This window comes from Corapipo altera, unplaced genomic scaffold, assembly GCF_003945725.1.
Source record: "Corapipo altera isolate COAL_440 unplaced genomic scaffold, ASM394572v1 61411, whole genome shotgun sequence".
Classification (NCBI taxonomy): domain Eukaryota; kingdom Metazoa; phylum Chordata; class Aves; order Passeriformes; family Pipridae; genus Corapipo; species Corapipo altera.
In genome coordinates this window covers 21,261,780-21,281,932 of record NW_020884875.1, presented here as the reverse complement: position 1 = coordinate 21,281,932, position 20,153 = coordinate 21,261,780, and the positions used below count along the sequence as shown (strand labels likewise).

At 43.5% G+C, this 20,153-nt stretch overlaps 1 protein-coding gene across 1 annotated transcript in view; it reads right to left on the bottom strand.

Moving 5' to 3' along the window:
* Positions 1 to 203: 203 nt before the first annotated feature.
* GDNF (glial cell derived neurotrophic factor) overlaps positions 204 to 20,153 on the bottom strand; it is a 20,917-nt gene continuing 967 nt past the window's right edge. Inside the window, exons 2-3 of the mRNA XM_027635342.1 lie at positions 19,012 to 19,209; positions 204 to 3,133 (exon numbers count right to left, since the gene is read on the bottom strand). Of these exons, the coding sequence (XP_027491143.1) occupies positions 2,649 to 3,133; positions 19,012 to 19,183 (657 nt within the window). The 5' untranslated portion in view covers positions 19,184 to 19,209 and the 3' untranslated portion in view covers positions 204 to 2,648. The remainder of the gene's footprint in view (positions 3,134 to 19,011; positions 19,210 to 20,153) is intronic.

Genomic DNA, 20,153 nt, shown 5'->3' with positions numbered 1-20,153 from the left:
TTTGAAGTCAGTTATTGCAGTCACCCAACAACGTTATGTTCTGCTAAGAAGCTACAGATCCACACTAAACATATTGGTGAGATAAGAAAGCTCCACTTTGCAGAGGACTTGCTGGCTTCTCAGCATCACCTAATGCTTGTTGGGAACTGGGCAACGCTGTAACTTGGAAGGGGTACAATGGGGAAGCACAAGCAACAACCAGGTAACAATAGAAATGAGTTTTATTTTGTAAAAAGTTATAAAATGAATATTGTACAAAAATAAAGTCTGTAGAGAACTTTGGTTGATTAACACAAATGACTGAGACATATAATTGCAGGTGAAGTAAAAAAATCCAGAGAAGCACACTCCTGTCTTCAGTAAGGTCTGAAAACTAAAAAAAAACCTCAAAAAACCAACAACCTACAAAAAAAAAAAAAAAAAAAGAAAAAATACCCTAAAAAATAAAAATAAAAAAAAAAATCACAAACTTTACCCTTTTGTATTTTGAACATAGAGATTTGCTTTGGTTGCAGCCTCTTCAAGCTGCTCAGAAAATGCTTTGGGGCAAGTTTTGTTTTCAGCAACTGGGGCCAGGGAAAGCACACCTCTGAGCGCTGTCACTTGTCAGCTGCATAGCAGCGCAGCTGACCCTCAGCTTGGCAGGCTTTTAGTACCCACATCATGCCAGTGCTGGTGGTGTCACCACTCCCAAGCCGCGTGGAGGGTAAGGTGTCTCCCTGGCAGTGTGAGAACAGACCCTGCGGGTGGTTCTTTGGGGCCAGCCTCCATCCGCCCAGGAAAGCAGCGGAAGTCAGGGATGAATTATATGGCATACACCTGGTGCATCTTTCTATGCCTGTTCTGGACTTTTTTGACCTCTAGACCCTTCCTCAGTGGTGCCCCAAGGGGCCTGGGGCAAAATGAGTATGGAGAGCCATTGCATGCATGAGATAAATGGTTGGACCATCTTTTTCAGTAGGAATTTTTTTTCATGTTGTTTTTGTGGGAGTTGATGCTTCACCGGTTGTCAGGTATGTCTAGTGACCTGTACTCCTGCTCCTTTGCAAAAAATGTCTCCAGAATGAGAGCTTGCATTAGCGGTCACGTGTGAACACCTTTGCTGCACCACCTCCCTCATCCTAAGGAAACTCGGACTGTTCTGCTGCATGGGTACAATCCTGTAATGTTTCAGCAAATTATACAAAACACTCTCGTTATTTAACACAACTGTTTACTTGCAGACTATATTAAATCCAGGGCTAACTAGTAAGAGGAACTTAACCTCTTCTATATGGAAATATGGAAGGAAAAGCTTAAATAAATATAACAAGAAATTATAAGGCTAAATGTGATTATTTTCCATTTGTCAATAGTTATACGAGGTCAGTTGGCATAAAGTGTGAGAAAAAAATGTGGCTACATTTAAAATATGACTAAAATTAGTTTTTCTAACAAATTGCTAATGTCGAGCCAAGTTCTGCGACCCTCACTCGTCCAGAGCCATTGCTGCTCCTGCACATGTTTGACTGCAGAAATTTGCTAAAGGATTATTAAATAGGAAGAAGGGTTGCAGGCTTTGGCACTACCTTTTGTGAAAATAATCAAGATTTTGTTTAAAGGAAAAAAAAGGTAAAGTAAGTGATTTTTTGCATTCAAGTTAACACTTTCAATCAAAAGCATGGACCGTTGTTCCCAACGTCTTTGTCTCTCTATATCCCCAAGTGCCATCTACTTTGGCACCTTTGAAAGACACTTTAATAAATAAGGAGACTCATTACTGAACTGTAATAAATAATAATAACTTAATTGCAATAAATATCTTCTGTATATTTATGTCTCTGAAGGGATGCATTGCATCAAGTAGTCTCTGCTCACTCACAATGACCAAATAGAAATGTAGTTACGCAAGTGACTTTAGTCCTTTGTAAACCTAAAAAAACGCATTTTGTGTAGGCTGGGCTTGTTATTTCTTTTACTATACTAGGAAGAAGTGCTTAAAAACTCAACTTGTTTTCATAGGTAGCAGAAAAATGAAATCCTGCACTCAAGGAAGAAACATAAGATGGAAATAACCAAACTTAGCCACTAAGCAGAACTGTTTTGCTTTGTGAAAACTTGAGCCTGGTCTTTCTGATATTTGCCCAATATCATCTTACCTACAAGGTTAATCTTATTATAGCTTAGGAGTTGTCCTAAGCACTCAGGAACTGCCCTCCAATGAGCAGTAGCACAATGTGTCTTTCAGTAGAGCTGAGGGCACAGGGGATTAGTAAGGTACTCCTAACCTACTTCTTTGCTAAGCTTCTTGGTATAACTGGTATATCATGGTATAACTACAACACAGCGTGGTATGGCAGGGTTGTGTTTTTAAGCACGTTCCTCATGGATTGAGTCTCACTGATGGTGGACTGAGTCAAACAGGAAAGGTAGCGTGCACACCATCCATCCATCGGCATCTCCACCTGAGCTTTTATCTAAATCCCCATAGGATATCAAAAGTCTCCATCCTTCTACTCTGCTTCGTGTCCCCCCATTCCCAGGCTCCTCATTCTGTGTTCTTGGTCCTTTTTTCTCCACTCTGAGTAGACATTTCCCTGGGAACCTTGGTCCCTCTCTTTGCAGCGTAGTAGGAATGGAAAACTGGCGCCGCCTCTGGCAAGCAGCTGTCAGACACATCCACACCTTTTTGCGGAATGTTTTTTCAGTATGTGGTAAACCAGGTTATCATCCAAAAAGGACAGGTCATCATCAAAGGCTGTGGGTCTGCAACAAGCTTGCCTCACTTTGTCAGTGACCAGTTTTTTCTTTTTGGTTAAGTTTTTTAAAATTTTGTCATAGGTGGTCTCAGCTGCATCACAAGATCCACTGCAATACCGGAAAATTAGCTCTTCTTTGGTTTCATATCCCAAATCCAAGTCAGTCACGTTTAAATGTATTTCTGTTAAGACACATCCTCGATTTTTGCCCTTTTGATTCCTCCTTCCTTTCTTGCTGGAATTCTCTATGTTTGTCGCTGCATTTTGACGGTTTCTCTCCCGCCTAGAAAAAATCGGAGTCTGTTTATCTGGTGACCTCCTCAGTCTTTTAATAGTGGCTTGAATAAAGTCCACTACTTCATCAAACTGATCTGGATAATCCTCTGGCATATTAGCTGTTTGGGAAAGAGAGAAAAGACTTTGTCACACATCAATTGTTATAAAGTTTGTCTATTCATGGCTCAAAAATATTACATATAGGCAAGCTTTTCTGTCCATCACTTCAGAGCACATGCCCAGGACCCTCAGACAGCAGGGATTATTTGAGATGGTTTAGATCATCATGGAAACTCATTTGGGGAAAAATAAATGAGGTATGTTTGTATCTCAGTAGGTGTCTGCTGTTGCTTGGTAGCACTTCAGCACATCTTCCAATGTTGAATGAGCCCTGTTGAAACTGAGGGAAGGAAAAGCGTGTCATGATAGGAATATTAGTTAATAGGTAGATGAAACCACTGTAGAGAGGTGACACAGATTCTTCCCAGCAAAGCATGAAAAGGACGAGGTTTCTTTAAAGCAATTTTGTGATTATAATTGTTAATTGTTGTCTTTTCACACCAGCAGCAGTTAGTATTGCCAAAGCCACCCTTCAATAAGGTTGACATGACAGAAGGAGGAATTTCCTGGGGTACCAGGCTGAGATATTATTCCTGGCTGAATGCCTGGCTTTTTACTGCTGCTGGAGGATAATTATTTTCAGAGCTTTTGAAAAATGTCTCATGTAAGTATTTTGTATCACAAAATGCTGATTAGGCTGAGTAGAAATAGGTCAGAATAGAAGATTATTTCAATTTTCAAGGTAAATGTTATTAATACATTTTCTTTCTACAAAAAATTATTTTTTAATTTATTTAATTTTTCAGCTGATAGATGTTCTATCAGTGATAAATTATTCAAGTAAACCATATGATGAAGTCAATGAAATGTTTTGATACAAGCAGAATGAACCTCTTTAAGGAGGATTTTTTTTTCTCATTCACTGTGCTGAAAATTAAGACTTGAGGACTTGCTTCCTTTGCAGTAAGACCTAAGAGAAAGCTTCTTTACGTCTTTAACTCCTAAGAACCTAACACATAAAAGACCAGTATCACTCTGGCCCTGCACACAAGGGAAGTCCATCTCTAGGACTTGTACAAATATTGCAGGAACTGCAAACACGGAGAGAGGCCATATCCAATGCAGTGCACCTGGCTAGGGCCTGGTACCTTCACTAAGCCATGAAGGCTCCCACCAAGTGGAGGTTCCTACTGAGGCAGGAACAGCTCCTTAGGCAAAGGCTCAGCAGCACATTTCCCTAATGAGCACCGTAAACAAGAGCCCTGATGGGTGACCAGGCAACACATGTACCCAGCTCACACGTGGTGGCATGGACTCTGTTAGCAGGAGAGAGGAGGCTGCCTCCCATTGTCTAGCAAAGGTGCACATTCATCTTGTCAGTAGAAGCACCAAATACAGAGGCAGTAGGATCTTAACTCAGTCAGTGCAAAAACCTGCTGAAACAGAGTGCATCTGCACATAAGGAGGAACACGGATCACTACCTGAAGCAGCCCCGCCCAAGAGGCCTCCCACTAAAGCAAAACATCAACAGATCATAAGTATACAGTTTTTCATGGGTGGATCCAGCAAAATAGTTTAGAATGGTGATAATGAAGACTGGAAATCTTGTAACTTCACATAATGAGGATGACACAAGGGAAGTGGGAACTGTAGAGTTGGGAACTGAAAAAAGTGAATTATACTTAGTTTTACAGATATCCATGCTAAAGACAACAATCTCACAGATCAGTGGCTGTCCAAAGACATGAAGGAGGGATGGCTGCTATCTATACAGTTATGTGAAACTTGAACAAGGCAGGGCCCTGCACCCAGCCCCATATTCCTGCGGCACCAGTGGTAAGTGCAACCTTCTTGCACTCCTCTGTCATTGTTTCTGTAGCAGCGATCAAAATATCCACTGTGAGCCATATCTACTGGGGGAGGTTGCTTGGATGGATGTGTCCATTGGATGCGCCACTCAGCTCTGTTGCAGAACAGGCTGGTCTGCCTACACCATATGAATATTGCCCTGCTGAGCAAGATCCATGTCAAGGTGATATGTGAGCTAGAAGGAGGGGAAGGCCTGTTGTTAGACTCAGTCAAAAGAGATGACTGACATGGAGCTGACCTAACCCTCACTGCTGAAGTACAAGTTTGGCCCTGCACAGATACAGATGGAGAGGAGTTGGCAGAAGGCACTTGTTGCTCTGGGACTGAGTAGTTTCTAGATTTCTTATCCAGAAACTAGGTTTCTTAGTTCATAACCCAATAAGGGAAGGATGTAATCCTGAGGAGATGGCTCTAGCTGTGCCATTCTCCACTCTCACCTTCAATTTTCCCCTCTGACACTACTGGGACATTCCCCCAGCCCACACCTCTGTTACATGTTCCCAGCCCAACCCTTGTAGCCACAGCAGGACACAATGACACCTTGGCTATGGAGAGTGAAACACAACAGTCAGGGAAGCATATGAACGAAGTGCATGCAGTGGTCAACCATCAGGAAGGGGACAGGAGAATTTCACAGGGAAAATCAACCTATATGTGGAGGTTCTTTTTTGCAGCCTTCAGCCTCATACTTATCTCAAGCTTGGTACACTGCCAGTGCAGTGAGGGGAGTAAGTGTCCCTCACCTAAGAAGGGAGAAACGAAACTGTGGATTCCCTGAAGAGACAACAATCCAACTAGGCACACCTCATTTAAACTGCTTGCAATTCAGATGCAAAAATACCACCTACCCCTGTGAGAGTGCTACATGCAGGAGTCTACTTTGGCTAAATACTAATCTGACAGCTATAGGATTCAAGCACTGTCCTGCCCAAGCCAATCCAAGTATACACTGGGGTGTGGTAGATAAGAGGAGGAAAAGCCCATGTGGTGGAATGTGCCCCTGCTAAAAGCCCACACTGACATCTATCCTGGTGATCACTGCCCCAGCTGCACCAAGGGATTTAATGCTACAGAGGGAGAGCATTTTGTGCAGTGAGTGACATGACAGTTCAGGTGGAGGAATCACACCACAGAAGAACCCCATGCAATGCTGCTAATGCAGGCATGAGGTGTCAACACTACAGAAGATGGGAGTAGTAAGGTAAAAAGCAGACCAAGTAAGCAATCCAACAGTGTATCCAGCTAGAAGAACCCAACCTACACGCGTGGGCTAGATGCACCCCCAGAAAATGGGGTCTATGACGGCATGACTCACCCTGCTAATCTCATTGAGGCTCTAACACAAACCATGCAAGAACTGTTCCAAGCTGTGTCTGATGGAGCTGGGTATCCCTGCTCAGCTCATCCCTTGTTGCAACACCAGGAGATACCTGGGAAACTCACTGGGAAGAATGCCAGCACTATGAGTAAGACGAATTCAAATTTTCTGTCTCCAGGGTGGACTTTCCTTTTAGCCCAGGGAATTGGAAATTATCCCCTAAAGATATTCAAATCTATCAATAGGACTCCTGCAGTGATCCCCAGTATTTGGAGATTATATCACCAGAGGAGACAAAAGGCATGATAGTAGGGTGATAAAAGGTGATATAAGGAAACTGGTGGGAACAGTGACCACAGAGCTCCCCTTGAGAAAATGTGTTGGACCTCTTGGTCCTTGTCAGTGTCTGCCCACCTACAACATGTGCTGTTACAGGTTATATGGATACACCACATCAACACAATGGTAGCTGCATTATTGGTCTACTCAGTGAGATTTTGCAGGTTTCTATAAGCAACAACCCCCTCTGCCTGTGGAGCCCCAAACTAGTCCTGAACAGAGCAGTGATGCTCTTTTGGCAGCTTTACACTGCACTGACAAGGTACCCCAAACTTGCTTCCATAATTTAGCACTGTCTTAGGAACACCTCCAACCCCTGCAATCAACTGATTTTCTGCTGCTTAGTGAATCAGAGTAATCAGTGTGACTACAAACACTCTCTAGAAGAGGGTCATAGGAGTCTGGAGGAAACTTTGACAACCAGGAATGAAGGGAAACTTGCTTTAGTCCTACGCCTAGGTGCCAGTCCTGACTCAGTAGGTATAGTCAGCTGTCCAATGACTGTGAAGTCTTAGAACCTTCTAAAATGCTGCAAGAACCTGCTGAAATAGGACCTGGAGCAATCAAGTGGAAACACCAGCACTGACACCAGGTGTGATGGGTTGAAACAAGGCAGTAGAGGTAAGTGCTAAGGAAGCTACCACCAGACATCACACATGAATAAGCAATAACCACTGACCAAGGACTAAACAGTACAAAAGGCTAATGGACAGAAGGGAAGGTGGAGAAGGCTGGCAGCAGGACCTCCTCATGCTGATGGGTACTTGCTAGATGTGCTCCAGGGATGCTGAGGCCTCTCAGCACCACAGACACTACATGCTGAGCACTTGTTTGGTCTCTGCACTGTGGTAAGTGCTGCTAGGAGCAATGGGGGTGCCGGGACAAATTCTGTGGCCAGGGAACATCACTGTACTCACGAGGCTATCTTGGTATCATAACCTGAATAAAGCCACTCCATTGAGGAATATTTTGTTACTCCTCTGTCTGCAATATTGTTTAGAAAATGTTTATAGTCTCACAACAGCTTTGCTTCTCTCATACCGCATGGACTGCGCTGACTTGACTGTACAGCAAACAGAGCTTTCTGTGGGGATTTCACACCCCTAGGAGAAGCAGATACACAGTTTGCATGTATGTGTATGTGTGTTGCATTTACACATACACACACACACACACAAATACACCTAATTATACACACACATTTTTTCAAAACAAACTGGTTTACTGACAACACTTGCCTTCTAATGGAAAAGCTGAGAAAACAAACACATGACAGATGCCTGTCACATTGTGCAACGTGCCAGAAGAAAATGCTCAGATATTATGGAATAAGTGCAGTAAAGATCTCTGAGCAGTAGTCCCTGGCCCCAGGCTCCAGGGTGTGAAGGAATTAGAATTTAAAAATCAAAAGTCACCTATGACAGGACAGAATGGGAGGGGGCAGTACAGGATCAGACGGGATGGTACAGGATGGGATGGGACAAGATAGGATAGCCCAGAGCAGCATCTGCTCCATACAAGTTTGCAAAACTTGTCTCATACATATGATGCACCTCAAGGCAGGTCTTTCCCAAAGGAAAGAAATGTATGTCCTGGAAATGTAAAATCCTGCCTCAGGGAACACATGGCCTCTCTGTGTCTTGTTCACTGTGTGGGAGAATGACTCACAGACCCCACTGGGGTAGTGTGACAGGCTGAGCTCCCCACTTAAACTATGGTGCCATGATCACTCACAAGACTAGAACGAAGTAATGTGGTTTCATTTGGGTTTTATGTCACAATTCTGAAAGCTGTTTCCTGACTGTCTGGCTCCCTAGGGAAGTACCTTGGAGGCAGTCTGTGTGTGGACATGTGCAGATGCTTTTGCTAGCAAGCCTCTGGTAGGATCCTGGGGTAGTGTCAGAGACTGAAACGGTTAATGATTTATGCATTTTCTACCCCCCAAAGGTTATCTCTCTGTCACATTGTTATATGACAACACCCAAAATGCTAGCATACCTGTTGATACAAAATTGTTAAAATAAACCTTACTAATATATGTTTTCAGACACTGATTATTCAGTGTCATTTCACTCTAATCCACCCCAAGGGAATTATTGATAAGAATCTGGGTTACCCCCCTCCTCTTTTTCTGGTGTGGGTTGTAACAGGTAGGCAGCAGTACTTGTGGCAACTGCAGCCACCCTGTCTGTCCTGCTCCATTCAGGTCACTCTTCTGCACCTTGTTTCCATGCTCCCTCTTTCAGTGCCGTGCCAAGGACCTGACCACCCAGGCAGGAGAAGAGAGAGCCTTTTCTTCTGGTTGCAACCAGAGCACGAGACTGTTTTCTAGGGCCAGAGAATCAAGAGTGGTGGGTATTGATGGCAGTTCATGTGCCAGTCTGCCTCTGGGCACCTTCTCTGTCTCCCATGTCAAGCTGAAACGGGACTCTTGATCTGTGAGGGGTTTCTACCATGACCAGAAAAATTAATAAAACAGCAAAGAGTGAAAAGTCACAAGACAGATACACATGGAAATCCAGTAGAGTGATCAGGCTGGGGACAGAGTTGGTGAGTACCAGATGTCAAGAATATCAGGAGTCAAAAAGAGAAACAATAAGGCTCATTTAAAATACTAATTTAAAAACTAATTTAAAAACAATAAAAAATGAAACATAAGAACAACCAACACAAGAATATGTGCGTCTTTTCCTTGCTGCTTGCAAGCTGTTTGCTTGCTTTCTGAACATTTAGGACACAGTCAGATCATAGACCAGTCTCCCAGGTTAGGAACATCCCTCTGTAACACAAACTGAAATTCTCACCTCACTGATGCTCTCTGGAACCTGAAGTTTTGATCTGCCCATCCCCAACACAGTCACTGTTCCCTGAGCACAGGAAGAGCTGGCAGCATGCATGAGTGTAGGATCCTGAAGCCAAACAGCCATGGCACTTCCCCACCAGCCCCTGCAGAAAGCCATCCCAGTGTTCTGCTTTGGGCATGCAGAGAAATGTGACTTCCTCTGGGCATCTTCCCCTCTGCAACTCCCCAGAGCCTGCCTTTGTGTTTCCAGTTAATTAAAGACATCATGTGATGGCAGGACTGGGATCTGATCCCTGGGCTTTTTAGGACACTAAATTATACAGTGCTCTGATAGACTTCTACATAAAATGGGTTGAAATGAATATCCAAACCAAACTCATCCCGTTCTCAAAAAAACAGTCTCCATTAAGTAAAAATGTAAATTTATTTCTGTCTGTTTAAATGTGATCACAATTACATCTTGTACAAATATTCCTTTGATTTCACTATCAAGCCAAATAGTCCCCCACACGCAGTGGCGTAACACAGCATGGTAGAGCAAGAAACTCTCTGCCTCTACTTGACCACAAATTGATTTCAGTGGGAACAGATGGATCTTCAGTTTCTGAGAAAAAGAATCCAGTTACTGATTTTGGTGCCTGGTTATGGATTTAAAAGACTAACTACAGTCTCTTCTAACCATGCTGTCTCTTATGGTCAAGAAAAGCTTAAAAGCTTAAATCCTATGAGGTGGATTTTCCTTTTTTTTTTTTTTTTTTTTTTTTTTTTTTTTATGTCTCATAAAACTCTCATTCAATTTTAATTAATTTCAACTCTCATGATCTCATTTTAAGTTATTTAAAACCATGCTTTATAGAATAGTTTTCCATACGGATCTCAGGAAAATATAATCACATCAATGCCACATCATTTGGCACTTTGCATCTCCTGAGTTATAGTGGTGTAATAGAAGTCAAAAAGGTATACAAACATAAAATTTTTCTTTTAGATTGTAGCTTTTATGCATGCATTTATGGCAGTGTATAGCTACCACATCAAAACATCAGACTAAACATTTAATTAAATTACAAGGATCTTTAACTAAAGCACAGTCTTTCAATTAAAGAAGTTCGAACAACAGCATTCAGACTCTAAAGTACTGTTTCAAAGTTCCAGGGGTTTAATCCAGCTCATTACAATGGTAAGCAATATTTAGAAAATTCAGATCCAGATCTGCACTAGGATCAAATGGCCCTTTTTCAAAGCAGTTCTAGTACTTTAATCTGGGACCTTCTTAATTCCTTTCTTCCCTGGTTATTTTTTAAGTTTCCTCCAATGTTACATTCACAAAGACATTTCCTCTTAGGCCATTTGCTACCGGGAAGTAGTCAACTAGTGTGTATCTAACAGTCAGTGCAGTGAATCATTCTCATTTTTTTGTTACTTATGAAGACTACTTTGTTATACCATTTATTCAATAATTATTTTTGCATTTAGCACGCTTTCTAGTACTGTTTTCAGGTACTTACTATAGTGGACATGGCCTGTCTGAACACAGAATCTCTCTATCTCACACCACAAGGACGTACTTTAGGAGAGATTTGGAGTAACCTACTTGCAGAAATCCAACCTTAGCCAAGTTAAAATTACTAATGTGATGATCATTCTGCTATGCAAAGTAAAAGAACACCAACTGTGGTGGGAATAAACCATTTATTTTATTGAAAATTAAATATTTTTCATAAAAAATCCAAAGCCTATTATATGCAGGCATCAAAGCAAAGGTAGGTATAGAAAATAGTTCTACTGAAAGATTTCCAGTATGTAAACAATTAAATTAAAATACTACCTCTGAAGCATGACTTTGCTTTCATGCCTTGCATGAAAGTCCATGGGGCTAAAAGTGAAATGGAAACCAGGTGGTTGTATCCATTAGGAAACAGAGCATCAAACACAGCAGGGTCAGCTCATCTTTAAATGTTTAATACAGCTCTGTATCACTACCTCACTCCCAGCCCACACAGCTCCCATGCTGCATTCTCTTCTCAGACTCAGAGAGCTCTTAGAAATGGAGCCTCTCACTGGTGTCACTTGTCTCTCATCAAGGCAGAGTGCTAAGTAACCTGGTGGATGACTCCAGGGACACTCATGCCACTTAGGTACGATGAGGTAGAATCCACCTTTCTGATGTGCTTGCCCCTGATGGAGCAGTCAAGTTTTGTGTTAGCAGCTCACTAGTTAACCCTGCTGCTTCCCAAGTGTTGGTCATAATGACAAATCCACAGAGTCCTTTGCATTGTCACACTGCCATGCTTGGCAGTGCCTCCCCTCCTGTTCTTTGCCTGCTTTCTTGCAGGTAGAAATGCTGGTTTCCACCAAGAGAAGAAAGGGGGGAAACAACAGAACCATCGTAATTGCTGACAGCTGTAGGAAGTCCCTGAGAGCAGGGGGAAACAGCAAGGTCAGATGAACTGAGTGAAGCAGAGGAAGTTGCCTTGCAAGCTGACCTGTCCATGAGAGTTCCTTGTTCTTCACTCAGTCCAGACGGGTTGCTCACAGGATCCTGCTCACTGGTGGGCTACATTCCTCTGTGTCCACCCCCTCCTCTGGCCTCTCTGGGGTGGGCAAAGGAGTGTTTCACCGGGCAGTAAAGCAGCAGAGGAACAACAGAAGGATGTGGTCTTACCCCTGATACAGAGCTTTGAAACACCAGCTCTGAGGCACCACAGAGCAGGTGACTTTTCAGCAGTTGCTCCTGAGGTTTTGTGGCACCTCCTGCTGGCACTGTCAGGAGCCTGTCTGCACTAGGGCCTTATCAAATAGGGTGGTGTGAGTACATGAGCATCCACAAGCACCTCTGTATCAGAAGAAGTTACAGCACAAGGGGGAAAAAGAAAAACTAGCAGTGCCCTGACTGAAGCCACTTATTGAGCAGGAGCCAAACCTCGGCAAGACACATACCTGTTGTATGTGCCCCTTGTATCCCTCCAAATCCATACTATGCTGAGTAAATATCCAGCTTCCAGTGTAATTGAGTTTACACTTAATATTTCATTAAATGAGAGCCTCAAATCCTGCAAGGGCCTCAAATGAGTATGTATGAGCAGGACCCAAAAACCTGTGACCTCTGTTACCAAGAACACACACAGCTAGCTAACAGGCATGGTACAAAGGTTTTAATGGAAAAAATACCGATAGTAGTAATAAGAAATTATCTTCAGCATCCCTGGTGCAGAAATGATCCAGCTCAGCCCTCACATGACATGAGTAAAACCCCACATCAGTAAACCAGCCCCTCTTTAGTCCCAGTTCACTAAATGGAAAGAGCATGCCTAAGTCAGTAACAGCAGCTCTTACTGGGCTGCCTGTGCTCTTACAAAGCATCTCTCATTGGGTTTTAGGGGTGTTCCCAAAGAATAAGCACAGGTAGCAAAGCAGGAGAAAGGGACCCTGAAGAGACCGTATTCCAGTCTCTTCCCTGGGGCAGTAAAGCAGAGCTGTCCAGGCAAAACCATGGCTGATGTTTCTCTTGTGATAATATGCACTTTTATCAGATTTGATCTGATCTATAAATGACGTGTTCTTCCATTGTTTCCTTTCCCTACCTGCATTTCCATGTCTTTATGAGAAGAACAACAGAGAAGGTTTTGATACTGCAGATTGAAAAATGCTGTTGTTAATTTTATAATAATCAGTCCCTGGCTCTAGGTCAGGTGCTCTGTACTCTGATGCAGAAGGTCTCGTGTTGCGAAGCGTGGACCACAACCTGCCAGACAGCACTGGAGAGTGCTCAGAAGAGCAAGCTCCTTCCTAGCTGCTCCACTGGATACTCCCTCCCTGCCAGAAATTTCCTGAGAAATGGCTGATTTTGCCAAAGAAATCTTCTATATGATTGGAATGGGAGCAGAGATAGTTCAGGTGTTTGTACATAGGTTGTTAGTTAGAGGGGATATGACAAGCTTGCCTGTAAATACATGAGAACACGCCACCTGAGAAGTTTTGGCATACTGCTGTAACACTGCCCATCCCAGCAGGAAAACAAATTCATGGATTTCAGTGTTTGCTCATTTTCAAGACTATGCCTATTCAGTAATCTTTGAAGCATTTGTATAAGTCCCAAAGACTTCTAAGAAACATACCTGCAGGTTTCAGTTTAAGTGCTGTACCAATACATACAGCCTAGCCTGCTAGTTCATACAAGTAGCTTTATTTCTTAAAAAGAATGTTGATACATGAAATGCCTCACATAATTAACTTGATGTCCTTGATCTTAAAAAAAAGTATTCTAATATATATTTTGTATCTTAATTTTTTTTTGTACCTATCTCAGATAAATATTTTTGATCTTTTCTCTTTCTTCTCTTTGTAATCAGGACTCAATATCCAAGAACCATTGAAATCATTCCTTTGGTTTGCTTTACCATACTACTTGATCAGAAACTTCAGCTGGTTTTGTAAAAATGATGGCTTTGCAGTGTCAACCACTCTACCAGCGCTAATGTGTCAGTGGCCTATTTAGATGACTGATGATCCTGAATGTGGCTATGCTGCAGTATTTTGTATTCGTTCTTTATTTCTTGTCATTAGCTGATTACCTCAGAAATATGAGAATCCACAATGAATGTAGTTATGTAGGGTTTGGCCTTATATACAACAAGTTTTATGTTGCAGTTTCTTGACAGTGTGTGTGGAGAATGAAGACTGGGTATTTGCACTAGAAATCCCCTTCTGAAGATCTGAGGTTGTAGAGGGTGGGACTCAATGACCCAATGGCTTCTTGAAGCCTCTGTAACTTTAAATATTTTAAAACTTTGTGCAGTCCTAATCAGGAGCAGTATAATTTACAAAGACATTACAACCTATCAATCTGAGGATCTTCTGCTACCCCATCTGCCCCCATCAAGTTCAGTAATAGTCTGATGAATACTTCACACAGCTGAGTTCTTTAGCCTTTCATGGAAGCTTTTGAAGCTCTTTATCTGCAGACCCTAAACATGGGGGTTTCCAAAGTGTACTAAAGAGGCTTATGAAAGATGACCAAGAAAAGCATGCTCAGGTATGTTATCTATCAATAAACACCTGTATGATGTCTAAAAGGATCCACACTTTTACTGGTAAATTTTTGAGGTTCCTAACTTAAAAAGCATCAAAGAAATAAAACTTGCAACAAAGGATAACTCGAATTGAGAATAAAATCATACTATCTTGCATTTCAATAGTTCCCTCCTTAAGCTGCAGAATACTCTTCACCTTAGTATATTCAATATTTATATCTGAGACTGTAGAGAAATTTGTTTCTGTGGCTACATGCCTCTGAATTTAACTAGACCCATCCTGTTCTTTCTTTTCCTAGGATTTTGCCCATGAACAGACAAACTTGAATACTTGAGATTTCTAAATGCCAAGATAACTTGGGTATCCCAGGCAAATAAACTTCACTATATATATGCTGGCTTGGGGACAGGGGCCTGACACTGGCTGGATGCACCAGCTATGCTGGATGCACCAGCTGTGCTGGACACACAGAGATCAAACGACATGTGTGGCACCTGCTTGGTGCAGCTGATACCTCTGCGATGCATTGGATTTACCGTGCACAGACAGGTTACCTCTGTAGCTTCTGTGTGTCTTAGGCTAAAGCACATATGCCACACCACAGGTGTGTTGAGCAGGAAAGCCTGGACAGAAACATGAGAGTTGTAGTTCATAACACTGAATGCGCCTAATAAATATTTTAGGGAAGGAAAGTCCATTCAGTTGGAAGCATAATTTAATTCTGTTTTTGCTTTAAAGAGCCCTACAATGTTACTGTTTATTCTAGAAACTTTCCATGTTAGTTGATAAAGTTGCAGCTAAGTGCAGTAACTTAACATTAAATCCCCTTAGCAGGGGCAGGAAGAATTTTTAACAGAGGTATAACACACATATACCATGGCATGTATATACCAAAGGAGCTCCAAAAATGAATGACCATTCAGTGGCCTTACAGTAACTTAGACGTTATGATGCAAAAACCCCACCTTTCCCTCCTACCAGGAGTCTTTTTCCAATTAGGAGGGAAAAGCCCGCGGTGACTTTTGACATATTTACCACTAGCTCTCAGTAAAGATGCTCACTTGATCAAGAGACTAGGTAACATATTGCAGATCTTTGGATAATCCAGTCCTCACATATGTGTTGATTGTGTCCATACAGCATCAAACAACTACAAAATGTATTTGACTGTGTAAAAGTCAAACGAGTGTTTGGCTCCCTCTGCACCGTCATGCTTCTGAAGCTGCTGACTTAGTATTTAGTTTATAATAATTTGGTTTATGTTTGTTCTGTTTGTAGTTGGTATTTAAACTAATTGTGTCCTTCCCCCAGCAGACTGCAGCATAAGGGAAACAAAGAAATAGTTACAAACTCTACAGCCACTCGTTTTTTGGTTTTGTGAGAAATAAGCTGTCCTATGAACATTGGAGCCCAAACACCTAAGAATACTGGATTCATCTTCAGTGCACTGCATTTATGGAGGCTACTACCACTCCAGCCTCCAGTTCACTTAAAAATGCAGAAGACTGCAGTTGCAGTCCTCTGCCATCTCTAATTACTGTCTTAAACAGCAAAGGTCGGCACATTACACCTGATCAGCCCAGGAGGTTAGGACCCTGCCTGGAGCCTGGAACGAAGGAAGGTTTCAAGCTAATCTGAAAGGGATGGGGTAATATCAGGTGACCTCAAAGCACTTTGCAGAGAAAGTAATCCTATCAAATGAGAACACAAAAAGGTGTCAAGGGCCTGGGAACCAGATCTGTGCTCCAGCAAGTTGTTTGGCCTGCCCTTTGGAGAGGGACTTGATCTCACAATCCTACTGATTTGAGTGGTGTGTGGGAGATCCAACCTCTTTGGAATAAGACAATTGCACACCTTGAAACAAAACACTCCCCTCAATCTGCACAGGGGACAGTTTTAGGGAACAGCAGTGCACCTCTCTTTGAATGCAGGTAGTATCCAGTCCTGCTCAGTGCCTACACACTGCCTTGTGCATATTGAGACAACATGGGTCATGATGGTGCTCCCACCATTTTGTGAGCTGCCTCCTGCAAAAGCCTTCAGCAAAGCAGATGACCAACAGTATCCACAGAGATACCAATACATGGTAGGTTCACCAGCAGACAGTTGGGGTGCTGCAAGCAACTCTCTGTGCTTGTGGTTCATTGCCTGGTGCTTGTAAGAGAAACCTCAAAGTGGAGAGGGAAGTCTGAATGGTGTAGACATTGACTCCTCTTGTGTACATCATTATATGCCCTTCATATGCTGAAGGGCTCATGCCACCAAATCGTAAGTGGAGAGAAACAAATATGTCAAAGACACTGACACGGGTGACTTGAACAAAGTGCTGCTGCTGCAGGATGGCAGCAATGTGCCTGGGTAGGATCAGCCTTGCAGGCTGTTTGAAGACCACTCTCCAGACACGACACACTTTCAAATCAACTAAAACCAGCGTAAAAGTGGATCAAAGTATTTCACTTCTCTCTTACAGCTACCCTTTTTTGCAGGTCTCCCCTGACTCATCCAACTTGGCAACACAGGGGAGAGAAGAATTTCTGACTTTTGGGCATGAGTGCTGTGTAAATTGCTGCCATGCAAAGACCACAGGAATTCCCTAGGTTTTCCTCAGTTTCTGAGTGCTCTGTGAAGAACAGCACTCCTTCCTTTTCTCTTGTAGCCAGGCCCATCTATTTGTGATCTGCAGGGTTAAGAGATTGAGACCAAACTATCACCCCTTTTTCAAATTACTATCCTGGGCAATAACCTGTGACCCAGCTCTGCTTGGCAAAGCCTATGTCTGTACCCAGGAAACAGAGACACCTAGAAGAGGCTGTACATTGATACTACCATAACTGCAGTAAAACATAGATTGTCTTTCCTCCTGCTTCTTGTTTACTGAATCTGCAGGAAAAAACAAAACCGGCAACAATGAGAAGTTGGGGACACTAGGAACAGACAGGATCTCTACTCCTGCCTGTCCCCTTGAGCTGCTGCAGAGAAACCAGCTCACCAGGAACCACATACCCAGAAAATAGTTTCAAGATAAAAGCAAGTATTGTACTAATACTATCACTCTGGAAAAATGGAGCATTAATGCCCTCCCACCCTGAAGCTTCTGCCAGAGCTACAAACTAACTGATACTGCTTTCCCCCTAATGCTCTTGTCACCAGCACTGCTGCAAGCCTGTGCAGAGGGGAACAGCACAGTGGTCTGAAAAGCTGATCACTGCCTTTTGTAGGACAGCACTTATCCAGCACACTGTTCACCATGGAGAAGAAGATCACCATGTGTGATAGCACCATGATCCTGGCAAGCTGGAGCCCTGGAAGGAAACACTTTTGGCCAACCTCCCCATACGGAGGGGCTGAAAGGATGTCAGGGGCTGCCAGTCTGTGAGCAGCAGGAGCCTAGGCTGTGATATGTAGAGGCGGTAGCCTAGGCAAGATTCCAGCAAGGGGGAAGCACTAGCAAGAAAAGGAAAGAGAGAAGACTAAATGGGGAAGGACATAGATGTGTGTCTGTGGAAGAGGAGATAGGTGTTTGCAAGGGGTCAAAGTGAAGTCACGACATATGATTCCACGCTTGGTGCCTCCATGCTGCGTTAGCATGGCTGATCCCAGAAAAAAAACAGAGCTGGACTGCCCATTGTTGGAGCTGCGGCAGGCGCAGGGAAAGAAGATGCCTCCAGATAAGGAGATGGAAATGTATCCCAATTACTGGATACTGTCTGCATCCTGTAACGGGCTAAACAGAGAAGGCTGAGCAAGGGCAAAAGAAGCAACTTTAAAGCTGTGCCTTTGCTAAGTTAATGTCTCCAGTATTCATGTGAGTATTTTGCTACTTCTTACTGAGTCATATTAACTCTCTCTTTAAAAAGCCATCAGAGTTAGCATAATGTTCACATACCACTGTGAAAATCCTATACCTGCTATTGTAAGAGACCTATTATTAGCGAGGCATTATTATCTGTCATGTGGATTGTAAACTGCCTTACTGTGAGCTAGTTCATGTGGATTGCTCTGCATCAAGCTCCTAACCCTGCCACAGCTACTCTTCTGTAAATTTCCATGCGGACACACTAATTTCGAGATCAGAATCCAAGGAGGACTTAATGAAGCTCAGCAGCACTCCAGGATGAGTACAGAGCCTCCCACCACGGAGCCCGACCTCTAGCAGGACTTGCGCCCGCTACAGGCAGTGAATAATAGCACTGGCAGGTCTGACCAGGGAGAGGAGGCTGAGGCAGTGTGGAAACAGCGCCTGAGCCTGCGAGGTGTATGATCCTTCTCTCGGCTCCTCTACGTACAATAAGCTTTCCCACCTAGCCATGTTTTTCAGCCAAAGGGATCTTAAGATTGCCAGGAAGGTAGAGCTGGAGTGGGTGGGGGGCATTGCCACTGAAATTGCCAACTCCCAGCTTTGGAGAATGACTTGGTTTGGAGCTGCTGGAACAAGACCAAAGCCAGTGACACTGTGCAGGAGAGAAATAGGGGCAGAAAGTGCGGGGAACCTTTCTTCACCCTGATGCCTGAACAAAGGGAAGCAGGTTTAGCAAGACAGACAGCAGTTGCTACAAAGGGGAATGTTTCTTACAGTCACTGTGCACAGCATAGGAAGGCAGCAGGCTGGTGGGGGAGAGATCATCTTCAGGTCCCTCTATCACTGAAGGGGACCCCTTGGGAGGCGTCTTACCGGTGGGCAGGGGCAAGGTGGAGACCGTGTTGAGCAGCACCACGCAGACAGCCACAACATCCCATAACTTCATCTTAGATCTCCTTCCAACACGGGCCCCTGGCAGAAAGGAGAAACAGGGTTAGCTTCCAGCTGCTGTGCTCCCCCAGTTCTGCTCCCACCCTGCCAGTCCTGAGACAAAGCTGAGCAATCTTGCACTCCAGGATCAGACTGGTCCACCTGGGTCAGGCCTGACGACAGAGTAGGGGAAACAGCCTGTAACCAGCTCAGCCTCCCATAGCAAGTGATGGGCTCTCCCCAGCGAGTGAATGGTGTGGGAAAGGGAGGCACAGGATAGCCTCCAATTCCTCTATGCCCAAGAGAGCTGTGTTGGGGCATGTGGGCAGGCAAGCCCCAGGAATCTGTTTGTAGGGACGTAGGAGTGTGACCATGGCCCTGCGCTGGCTGGCAGGCAGGTCACCTTGTGCTTTTCCAGCACTCGGGCGGTGTCAGGGCACTTATTCTTGGGCTGGACCAGGAAGGACCAGGCTCATCTGAGGTGCTGGGCTGTGCAGATTTAATGTGCTACAGGCAAATCTTCATTTCCCTTTATCTCACTTCTGTTTCTCCTCTCCTCACCTTTTTTGTTTCCCTTTTTCTCTTTCTTTTCCTCTTTCTTCTTCTAGGGCCTTCTCTTTCCCCTTTCCCTTATTCAGTCCTCATTCCTCTTCATTTTTTACTCTCCTTTTCTTCTTTGTTTCTTCTTCACTTGTCCCCTTTTTTTCCTTATCCTTTTCCTTTTTCCCATTATTTCTCCTTTCCCTATCATATTCCTCTTTTCTTCTTGTTTCTCTTTCCTTCAAGATTTTCTTTTAAATTCCCTTTTCTTCTTCCTCTTTCATTCTTTCTCTCTTTCTCTCTCCCTCTCTCTTTCTTTCTCTCTCTCCCTCTTTCCATCTCTCTCCCCCTTTCTCTCTCTCTCTCTTTCCCTCTCTCTCTCCCTCCCTCTCTCCCTCTCCCTTTCTCTCTTTCCCTCTCTCTCTCCCTTTCCCTCTCTCCCTCTC